Here is an 11,397-nt window from a genome sequence, read left to right on the forward strand (position 1 = left end):
TGCTCCATCTTAATTTTAATGGAGGAGATATTCATATTGTGGTGTTTATTTTCTATGTTAATAAGAATGTTAAATTTTAGAATGAAGTTTAATTACAGGTTTTAAATATTAGTTTTACTTCCTTATTGTTGTTTGTTTCAGAAAATAGCACTACCTTTTTAAAGGATAAATAACTTTCTGAAAAAAATACTATCCCAAAGGATGAAAGGATCATACTTAATTAACTAAATTGTTCCCTCTTTGCCACAAATCTTTTGTTGGTCGCAAAACACTAATTTTTTAGAGGATAAATTATGATTTACATGTCATCCCAAATACCCATAGCCTAGTTACTTCAAATTCATTTTCGCTTAACCAAGCTTATTTATTTATTTATTGAACTTATTCAACCTTAATTATTAAGAATAATTTATAAAATATCTTATTTTAAAAAATAAAGATTTTTGAAAAATTATGTATATAGAAATTGAATAATATTAATTATAGAGCGTTCATAAAAAAAATAATTAAAAGCATGAATACTTTGCATCATAAAAAATCTAGGATAAATTTACATGTAGTCCCCAATCATAAACACAACTTTGTATGTAGTCCCCATTGATTAAATTCTTTGTTTCCACTCTCTAGTCCAAAATAATAGATACTAATTTACCTAATTGTCCATGATATTTTCAAGTATAAAAAATTCAAAAATGAGTATAATTTTTTAAAATTCAGCATATTAAACTAGAATTCAATATATTTTCTATCAAATTGAGCATGACTCTTTTTCAACTTTAATTAAATAAAAAATATACTAGATTTTCTTTAAATGATACTCAATTAGATAGAAAATATACTAAATTTTTTTTGAATTATGCTGAATTTAGAAAGAATTATATTAAATAGGAAAAATATTCAAGTTCAATTTGATAGAAAATATATTGAAATTTAGTTTAAAGTGACGAATTTAAGAGAAATTATACTTATTTTTATATTTTTTATACCTAAAAAATATGAGGAGCCAATTTTAACAGAAATATACTGTATTCTTATTTAAAGTGCTGAATTTTGATAAAAATATATTGGATTCTAGTTTAAAGTGCTGAATTTAAGAAAATTATACTCATTTTTGGACTTTTTATACTTAAAAAAAATCTGAAGGACAATTAGATAATGATATTTGTATGAGAGAGTTAAAGCAAATGAAACTTTACATGCAAGGAATGAAAACAAAATTTTTTAGACAGACTACATGCAAAGTTAAAATTGTAATTGAATATTTTTCTCTAATTTACCGAAAAATCTAATCGATCCGCTTTATTTAATTCATCGGAAGTACTTTATCATAATGAAATTTATTAGATTTTTTTTAGATAGTTGGTCAACTTAAGGAAAAGGAAAACACAATAAGCAGATCAACCAAGAATTCCAACAAGCGTATGATCCAGAATTCCAAAGCAAAACTTCAAGCACAGATATCGTCTGCAAGCAGATAGATAGAAAGAAAGAAAACCTAGTGCAAAACCTAGGTTTTCCTCTCGATCTTAAGACCCAACACCCCTTGTGATATGGTTTCAAAAACACATTTATCACCTTCTTCAAGCTTGGTCTCTCTCACCAACTGCTTCCATCCGGTGGTTATGGCGATTTGCTTGCCAACCCAGAGCCGAACCGGCCACAGCCTTCCAAGACAATCTAAGGAGATGATCTCTGACTTCGCTGCAGATACCAATCCTTGGGGCAGATACGGCAGATACTACAATGCATGCAACGAAATTGCACGAGTTTAATGCTGTCTAATGAATTAATATTGATAATCACTCACAATTTGGGCCCTGGCTTGATCAACGTTATAAGATCGAAGTATCCATTCAAATCTGGAAAGTTGTTTGTCTTTGTTCCTCACTCTCTTCTGAGATACCTTGGCCTTGACACCTGTGTTCTCCGAATTCTTCTTCCTCTCCTTGTTTGCAGTATTTGTTGCTTGCTTAAAACCTGTAGGAATCAAAATCACAAACAAAATTTAATTAACCGCGAACAATTAAAGTGTGTAGATTTGACTTACTTTCATGGTTAACTGTCAGGTCCTGCACAATACACCTTGGAGCAGAATCTAGATCATTGCAATCACACCAGACGCAACATCCGTCGGAGTGAAATAGTTTCACAGAAAATACCGTGTTGCCTTCGTAACGAAACAGAATAGCATCGCCAGGTTTGAGACGGTGAGCTTGCACAAATAACTCCCAACCTCTACCAAATTGCATGTCGAGCTCATCATCCTGATTATGCAGGACCTGGACATGCCAAAATGTGTGACATGGTGAAACCAAAGTGGCTGTTTTCAGTTCACTATTGGCCAGGTGCTTGACGAAATTACGAGGAATAGCCTGCAAAGAGAGATACATGTAACAAAAATGATGTTTACAATAAAGGCAAGCGCAACAGGTTATGTAGAGTAGGATGTTATACTTACAAGCATAATCAAGGACTTAGGAGACAGTATTTTAATGAAATGAGGGTGTGCTGAAGGATTTATGCCATTTCTCTCAAATGATGCAGCCATGGATGAACGAGGATCTCTTTCTCCCCCTAATGTAGTTCATATAATGATATCAAGATAAGGAAGAAGAAAAGCATGATGGTGTTGTATAGAAAGGAAAATGATTACTCTAAGTTCGACGGCAAACAGCCCCCACGATGGCCCTTGACTAGCGTGACTAGGGTTGAACGGAGAAGGGTTAGTCACGCCGGCGAGGCCAGGTTTGGCATGGCAATGGCAATGGCATCATATAATCTAAAACTTTAACAATAAAGAATTATAATATAATTTCAGAAGAAAATATAAGGACAAAAATGATTATCATTTGTGGTATAATTATCAACTATATATATTCTCAAAATTTTATAGACTTAATAATAATTATCATTTGTGGTATAAATTACTTGTCAAACAGCCATAAATAGCTAGTTTCTATATCGATGATAATTGCATCCCTATTAACTTTTATTTTTAAGAAAATAAAATTTGAATAAAAGAAAGAAAGAACGGTAAATTAGAGAAAAATCCCCAATGGTAATCATAACTTTGCATGCAATCCCCATGCCTAAAAAACTTTGTTTCCACTCCCTACATGCAAAATATTACTTGTTTCAACTCCCTCATGCAAATATTGATACCTAAATTGCCCCTCAGATTTTTTTAGGTACAAAAAGTCCAAAATTGAGTACAAAAAGTCTGAAAACGAGTATAATTCTTCTTAAAGTCAGTACTTTATATCGAGTATATTTTCTATCAAAATTATCCCTCTTATTTTTTAGGTATAAAAAGTCTAAAAATAAGCATAATTCCTGTTAAATTCAGCACTTTACACTATAATCCAATACTCTATACTACGATTGAGTATATTTTCTATTGAAATTAACTCATATTTTTTAGGTACAAAAAGTCAAAAATTGAGTACAAAAAGTCCGAAAATGAGTATAATTCTTCTTAAAATCAGTACTTTATATTAAAAATCGAGTATATTTTCTATTAAATTCAGCATATTAAACTAAAATCGAGTATATTTTGAGGTGAAAAAAGAATCGTACTCAATTTAATAGAAAATATACTATATTCTAATTTAATATACTGAATTTAAGAGGATTTATATTGATTTTTGGACTTTTTGTACCTAAAAATATCATGGCAATTAGGTAAATATGTTTGACTGGGGAGTGAAAAGAAAGTTTTTCATGGATGGGGACTGCATGTAAAGTTGTGTTTACTAATGGGGAGTGCATGCAAATTTACCCATAAAAGAACACAGTTCCAAATGGCTCTTAACTTCTCTCTTTCTTTGTGTTTGAAAATCGAGCACATGTTTCAAGATGAAACACAGCATTTTGAGGTAAATGTAGTCATCATGCAGACATGCCCGTTCTCAAGCAAACTGACACTGAACCAGCAGAATATGAATGCTTCAAGGTGCATGGTAGGTATTAGTTTAGCACCAGAAAGCAAAACAGGATGGGAAAAGACTCAGTTTCCATCTAGCTAATTAAAGACCAAGTTGAATTGTAAATGTGGTTGCTAAATTAATTAATCTATAATAGAAGATAAAGCTGTTGCTTGTTAATCATTTCTCACTAAAGTACTAATGTAAAAACAACAACACAATATGAAATCAAGAAAGAGGAAATTAAACAAACAGTGAGAATTCATCACCTGTTGTTGGAGTATTCCATGATCACGACATATATCAAACCAATTCATACGACGACACCATGTATAGTTAGGGTTTCTCATACGATCGACATGTTAGCTAATTTAATTTAAGATCGAATCAAAGCTGCAACAATATCAGTATGAGAAAATGGGGCCTAGTAAATTGTGATAGTCAAGAAAAGCACGCAGGAATTTCCTTCCATGAAGTTCATATCCGAGCATCTGCTTACATTTCGAGACGAACAGAGCTCTTTTTCGTTGAATACAACCCAGCTAAGATTTAGACGCATTTCGCCCCCGTCGAAACCCCATGCTACATCCTCAAATTTGTCTCAAAACTTTTCCAATTCCAGCACCAGTTCACTCAGTGATTCGAGAAATTGCTCAAAGAAAGGAGGAAAAGAAAATCGAGGATAAAACGACGAGCCAGAAAAATGAAACCCAAACTCCATGAATCACAAAGACGAGAAGAGACCATACTTGTTGCAATTTGACGAAGGTACACTCGGATCCAAGCCTAGGGATTCGAAATCGCTGCGGATTCCTTCATGGAAAAGGGCACGAAACCCCTTAAAGAAGAAGAACGGGAGCGCAGTGGAATGTGGGAAGAGATGACGACGACCATGTGGGCCTGCCGGAGGACTTTGGAAACGGGCTATTAATAGGGGAGTCGGTGAAAGAAGCGGGAGCAAGAGAGGGGGTAGCAATCTGACCGCCCATTCGGGCGATGCGACGCTCTCTTCCGTCCAATCAGAAGTCAGAAGACCCCACCTCTCTCGGTCTCTTGACGAGACTGCACGTGCCATGCGACATAAAAAATTATAAATAAAATAAATGCTGGAGAAAAAAAAATCTTCTTCCAAATTATAAGGGCATCGGACTCCCACCGTGGACGCAGCGACACAGGAACTCCTCCTTTTTTAACGGGTAATGGATCGGATTCAATTTGGATTTTATATCCTTATATATGATGATATATTCATACCTATTATTAAAGAATCGAATATTTTTTATAATTTTAATTTTTTTTTCTATCTAATTATTATTATTCAATAAAAATATATTAAAATTATTCTATTAAAAAAATCTATATATAATTTAAAAATTAGATTAAACATCTATATAGTCTCCTCCTGATATCAACAAAAATAATAAATTAATTTTAATTTTTTTTTAATATATATATATATATATTATTTAATCGGATATCGAAATCAGATATCGAGTATTGATAGTCTCTCCATACCTTCCTTCATTCGGATCGAATATCGAATCCTCCATCTAATTCGGTCCATCTAATCCGGATGAAATTGTTATCCCTACCTATTCCTTCGGCCAGAAACGGTTTCGTAATTTTAGAGCCGTCCTTTATATATATATATATTTTTTAATTTTTAAAATGGATGTTTTAATTTAAATTTAGTGGTGGAGAGGTGTTTTAATTAAGTCTCTCCGATCTGTCGACTTATGTGGAGACATAGAAGAAACTTACCAGACGCTGAGAAACTACGGGATCAAGCTCAACCCAATCAAGTGTCTGTTCGCCACTAAAGGCGGACGTTTTCTAAGCTATATCGTCACCGAGCGGGGGATTGAGGCGAACCCTGGCAAAGTGAAGGCGCTCCAAGACATGCCACCACCCCGCAATCTAAAAGAAGTGCAGAGGCTGACCGGAAGAATCACGACTTTATCAAGGTTCATTTCCAAGTCATCCTACCGGAGCCTGTCATTCTTCAAAATTCTGCGGCGAGCAACCAAGTTCCAATGGGATGACGGGTGCGACCAGGCCTTCGAAGAGCTCAAGCAATATCTTAGCTCCCTGCCCATCTTGGCTAAACCGATCGTGGGGGAGTCGCTTTGGATTTATCTATCATCTACCGAATATGCGATTGGATCGGCATTAGTCAGGCAAGAGGGGGGAATACAACAACCAGTGTATTTTTTGAGCCACATATTGAAAGATGTCGAGTCTCGCTACACCGGTCTCGAAAAGCTCGCTTATGCATTAGTTCTCGCCGCCCGAAGGCTCCGACCCTATTTCCTGGCTCACTCCATAATCGTAATGACCAACAGCGCCTTGGGTCGAGTATTGCTCAACCCCGATGCGTCCGATTGGCTAATCAAGTGGACCACTAAGCTCAGTGAGTTTGACATCCAATATCAACCCCGGTCGGCCATAAAAGCACAAGCATTAGCGGACTTCGTTACAGAAGTACAAAATCCAGAACCGGAAGCCTCATGGAAGGTATACGTGGATAAGTCGTCCGCTCGTCAGAGAAGCGGAATTGGCATCTTACTCATATCTCCGAGAGAAGACTTGATGCAGTTATCCATTCGGTTGGACTACCGAGCCACCAACAACGAAGCTGAGTATGAAGCACTCATAGCCGGCCTACAAGCAGCTCGACATGTCGGTGCCACCAAGGTACTCCTACATTCAGACTCACAGTTGGTCGCCCAGCAACAGAACGGAACGTTCGAGATCAATAGCGCGCAGCTCAGGCTATACGCGAAGGCCTTCGAGAAGCTCAAGGCGAACTTCCGAGAAGTTGTCATACACAAAATTCCCCGATTGGAGAACCAAACAACAGATGAACTAGCAAAGCTGGCCAGTGCAATGACGCCAATCGTCGCCAGTTGCCCAATCGAGCAGATCTCCCTAGTGGCGCACGTTGACCGATCAGGAGGGATACCCTTGCCGGATGATTGGAGGGCACCCATCATTGAGTTCCTCCAAGCGGGAGGTCAACCGGGAAACCATGAAGCTGATCGGACTCTAAGGAAGCGAGCCGCTCGGTTCACATTGGTGGGCGAACAATTATATAAAAAGGGATTCTCACGCCCTCTGCTCAAGTGTGTGAGTGCTAAGGATGCTGAACACATCCTTCAAGAAGTACACCAAGGTTCCTGCGGGGGGCATCCGGGTGGACGATCGTTGGCAAGGAAAGTTATCCTGGCAGGTTACTTCTGGCCAACGCTCCAGGAAGATGCGAATCGGGTGGTGGTCATTTGCTTGTCCTGTTAAAGGTACCACAATTTGGCACATCGACCGGCCGCCGAAATGAAAGCGTCCACTGTCGCATGCCCGTTCGACCAATGGGGAATGGACATAGTCGGCCATTTTCTTATGGCGACCGGTCAAAGAAAAGTTTTTGCTCGTAGCCATGGATTATTTCTCAAAATGGATGGAAGTCGAGCCACTAGCAAGGATAACAGAAAGTATGGTCAAGAAGTTCATATGGCAGAACATCATATGCCGATTCGACATTCCTCGCCGACTCGTCTCGGACAATGGGAGACAATTCACCGGCCACGAGCTAAAGGAATGGTGTGAGGGTTACGACATCCAGCAAGCTTTTACCTCTGTGGCCTACCCCCAAATCAATGGACAAGCTGAGGTCACCAACTGGGAAATCCTCTGAATACTGCGTGTCTGGCTCAACCACCTGGGAGGCAGTTGGGTGGACGAACTACCTAGCGTGTTGTGGGCATTACGAACGACCCCCAAAGAGGGAACCGACCTCACTCCTTTCCATCTAGTGTATGGAGGAGAAGTTGTCGTCCCTGTGGAGATTGGAGTTGAGTCCGATCAGGTGTTGCATTACGACAAGGGAAATGACAAAAGAAGACGGATGGAACTCGACATGATCGACGAGGCTCGCGACAAGGCAACTGCCCGGCTGACGGCATACCGACAAAGAATGCGGCAAAATTATAATCGGCGGGTAATCCCTAGGTCTTTTCAGGTGGATGATCTAGTCTGGAAAAGGGTTAAGCCAGTTGACGACGTCAAAAAGTTGGAAGCTCCACGGGCAGACCCATTCAAGGTAGTGGAGAAGTTGCGATCAGAAGCCTGCTATTTGGAAGATGCGGAAGGAAGAAGACTGGATCGACCGTGGAGCGCAAACCACCTCCAACCTTACAGAGCCGGATGAGAGGTGCGCGAGTAGATTCATGTACCCTTGCATGTATGTATTCTTGTTGGTTGCAGGAAGAAAACAATTGGATTTTTCCAAACCACCTCTTGACAAGCGCGTCATCAACGGTCGAGCGGCGACCTTAAACCCTCGCGTCATCGACGGTCGAGCGGTGACCTTAAACCCTCGCGTCATCGACGGTCGAGCGGTGACCTTAAACCCGCACATCATCGACGGTCGAGCGGTGACCTTAAACCCTCGCGTCATTGACAGTCGAGCGGCGACCTTAAACCCTCGCCTTATCGACGGTCGAACGACGACCTTAAACATGCGCGTCATCGACGGTCAAGCGGTGACCTTAAACCCTCGCGTCATCGACGGTCGAGTGACGACCTTAAACACTCGCGTCATCGACGGTCGAGCGGCGACCTTAACCCTCGCGTCATCGATAGTCGAGCAGCGACCTTAAACCCTCACGTCATCGATGGTCGAACGACGACTTTAAACCCTCGCACCACCTGAATCACACCCAAATTGTTGACTAGATAAGCGGGTATGAAGGCGATCACTTTGTCACATTTGGAAGACAAACGTAAAAACGGCAAAAAGAAGAATGTTAAAAAGAAGACGGGTCCCAATTTTGTCTTAAAGTTTACACCGATCAGATGAAGTCAAACAGAAAGTACTGTTGGAGTGTATACTGAAAGCCTAAACTTTTGTAAATATTTGTTTTGAATAAAGAATCACATTTGGTCAAATTATCTACATTTGTTTGTAGTTGTTCAATTAATTTATATTGTAGATAACATAGCATGTGGTGTCACATGCAGAAGATGATGTTATCAGTACCTTATAAATTATAAACAGTAACTCACGACCAAAATGGAAAGGAACAAATCATTAGAAGGTCGTAGTGTAATTAGGTATCAGTTTATCTTGACTGTATAATTACACTAGTACACTTAGAGTGTATTGAGTAGGACCATTTGAGGTCGTTTCTTTTATACTGACTTTATAAAGGAACAAAGACCTCAGTTATTATGGAAGTATGTGCTCTTAATCCTAATATAATAATAAGCATATATATTTGATATTTATTTATTTAATTTATCAATGAGTGAGATTTAGTTCGATGAATCAATAAGCCCATAAATTGGGAAATAGTATCACTTATAGTGTGTGTTGTTGATTATAGAAGGAAACTGTGTCCTAGAGATACTAGGTTGATAATGTCCTCAAGAGGAGCTCATAAGGATTGTCATGTTAAACCCTGTAGGTGGACTTAGTCCGACATGATGATAAGGTTGAGTGGTACTACTTTTGGACTAAGATATTAATTAAATGAGTTGTCAGTAACTCACTTAATTAGTGGACATTCGATATCTTAAACACAGGGAGACTAACACACTCATAATAAGAAGGAGCCCAAAAATATAATTTGGGATTGGTGCGGTAGTTCAATAATAGTTCTCTAGCGGAATGAATTATTATTGATAAAATTAAATTGTGTGTTCGGGGCGAACACGGGATGCTTAATTTTATCGAGAGACCAAAACCAATTTCTCCTCTCGGTCCCTATCGTAGCCTCTTATTTATAGAATACTATACCCACCTATACCCACCTTCTATACACACCTAAAGGGGGCCGGCCAAGCTAGCTTGGGAACCAAGCTAGGGCCGGCCAAGCTAGCTTGGGAACCAAGCTAGGGCCGGCCTAAGCATGAATTGGGGTGGCCGGCCCTAGCTTGAATCCAAGCTAGAGGGGCCGGCCATATTAAATTAAAAAGAATTTTAATTTTAATTTTTATTATGTGTAAGATATAATTTATTAAAGAGAATTAAAATTAAAATATCTCTTTTGTAAAAGATCTACAAAAGATTAAAGAAAGAGATTAGATCTCTTTCCTTATTTGTAGATTGGTGAGATATTTTATTTTTTCTTTAAAAATTATTCACATGCTGTAAAATTAAAATTATGAAAATTTCTTTTTATCAACTATGAAGAGATTTTTGAAGAAAAATTTTAATTTTAAAATTTTCGGAAACAAATTAGGAAGTTTTAATTTGTTGATTAAAACTTGTCTAATTTATTTCTCCATGTGGTGGCCGGCCAATATAGTTTAATTTGGGAAATTTTATTTTATTTTTCTCAATTAAATCATGTCAAGGAAATTAAGGAAATTTTATTGTAATTAAATTTTCTAATTTGCCTAGGCCAAGGAATATAAAAGAAGGGGTGGGGTGCCTTCATGAGTTGAACCTCTTTTATTTCTCTCCCTCTTTTGTTCCTTGGTGTGGCCCGACCATCATCATCCTCTCCCTCTCTTCCTCTTGTGGTGGCCGAAACTGTAGGATCGAAAAGAATTTAGATATCTCCACAATGACATGATATTGTCCACTTTGGGCCTAAGCCCTCATGATTTTGCTCTTGGGCTCTACCCAAAAGGCCTCATGTCAATGGAGATATCTTTCTCTTATAAACCCATGATCTTTTCCATGTGTTTTCAATATGGGACTATGTTTGCAACCTTGCAACCCCAACAATCCCCCCCTCAAATAAAGGACCATGGGCTTCCCACGTCCGATCCTTGACCCACCAGGTCTTCCTGCCCCTCGGTCTACCCGACCTACTAGGACTTCCTGCCCCTCGGTCCACCCGACCTACTAGGACTTCCTGCCCCTCGGTCCACCCGACCTACTAGGACTTCCTGCCTGGTGTCTGGTCCTCTTGATCCGAACATAGGAGCCCCCACTTTCTTTGTTCGAGGTCAATATTGTACTCACATGGTTCAATTAGACCATAGCTCTTGTGCACAGTCGGTGGTTAAACCTTCTAGCAGTCCGGGCTCTGATACCAATTGTAGGATCGAAAAGAATTTAGATATCTCCACAATGACATGATATTGTCCACTTTGGGCCTAAGCCCTCATGATTTTGCTCTTGGGCTCTACCCAAAAGGCCTCATGTCAATGGAGATATCTTTCTCTTATAAACCCATGATCTTTTCCATGTGTTTTCAATATGGGACTATGTTTGCAACCTTGCAACCCCAACAGAAACATCCCTATTGCTTGGAGTTTTTGTGGAGGCCGGATACTACTTGGAGAAGAAGAAGAAGAAGGAGAGAAAGCTAGCATCTCTTGGAGCTTGGTTGATGTTTTAATCTTCTTCCTTGGTGAAGCTTCCTTATTGTTGGCCGAACCTAGCTAGGAGGAGAAAACGGTGGTTGGTGGTTTCTCATCTCGGAAGATCGTTGCCCACACAACGTCCGAGGTTAGAAGAGGAATA

The 11,397-nt window shown here is 39.0% G+C and overlaps 2 protein-coding genes across 4 annotated transcripts; one reads left to right on the plus strand and one right to left on the minus strand.

Annotated features, from left to right (window-relative positions):
* Nucleotides 1–1,368: 1,368 nt before the first annotated feature.
* On the minus strand, nucleotides 1,369–4,845 carry LOC121974371 (putative B3 domain-containing protein Os04g0347400). Of its 3 annotated transcripts, none has more exons than XM_042525394.1 (6): nucleotides 4,673–4,845; nucleotides 2,654–2,779; nucleotides 2,459–2,574; nucleotides 2,048–2,372; nucleotides 1,808–1,977; nucleotides 1,369–1,738 (listed from the first exon to the last, which is right to left on the minus strand). In XM_042525394.1, the coding sequence occupies exons 3-6, from the start codon at nucleotides 2,546–2,548 to the stop codon at nucleotides 1,508–1,510; spliced, it is 816 nt and encodes a 271-aa protein (XP_042381328.1). In that variant the 5' UTR covers nucleotides 2,549–2,574; nucleotides 2,654–2,779; nucleotides 4,673–4,845; the 3' UTR covers nucleotides 1,369–1,507. The 3 variants fall into 3 exon arrangements, with proteins under 3 accessions (XP_042381328.1, XP_042381327.1, XP_042381329.1); XM_042525393.1 differs by having other exon boundaries at nucleotides 2,654–2,785; XM_042525395.1 differs by lacking the exon at nucleotides 2,654–2,779.
* LOC121977237 lies at nucleotides 3,899–7,217 on the plus strand. The gene is made up of 2 exons (XM_042529826.1): nucleotides 3,899–3,952; nucleotides 5,616–7,217. Exons 1-2 carry the CDS (start codon nucleotides 3,899–3,901, stop codon nucleotides 7,215–7,217), a joined length of 1,656 nt encoding a protein of 551 aa, XP_042385760.1.
* The last annotated feature ends 4,180 nt before the right edge of the window (nucleotides 7,218–11,397 follow it).

Source organism: Zingiber officinale, chromosome 4B (assembly GCF_018446385.1).
Source record: "Zingiber officinale cultivar Zhangliang chromosome 4B, Zo_v1.1, whole genome shotgun sequence".
NCBI lineage: Eukaryota > Viridiplantae > Streptophyta > Magnoliopsida > Zingiberales > Zingiberaceae > Zingiber > Zingiber officinale.

Coding starts and splice junctions, on each gene's coding strand:
- LOC121974371 (XM_042525395.1), bottom strand. CDS start 2,548: ATGGCTGCATCATTTGAGAGAAATGGCATAAATCCTTCAGCACACCCT. Junction 2,373..2,458: donor CTAAGTCCTTGATTATGCTT/GTAAGTATAACA, acceptor CTCTCTTTGCAG/GCTATTCCTCGTAATTTCGT. Junction 1,978..2,047: donor CCTGACAGTTAACCATGAAA/GTAAGTCAAATC, acceptor TGATTCCTACAG/GTTTTAAGCAAGCAACAAAT.
- LOC121977237 (XM_042529826.1), top strand. CDS start 3,899: ATGCCCGTTCTCAAGCAAACTGACACTGAACCAGCAGAATATGAATGC. Junction 3,953..5,615: donor CAGAATATGAATGCTTCAAG/GTGCATGGTAGG, acceptor ATTTAAATTTAG/TGGTGGAGAGGTGTTTTAAT.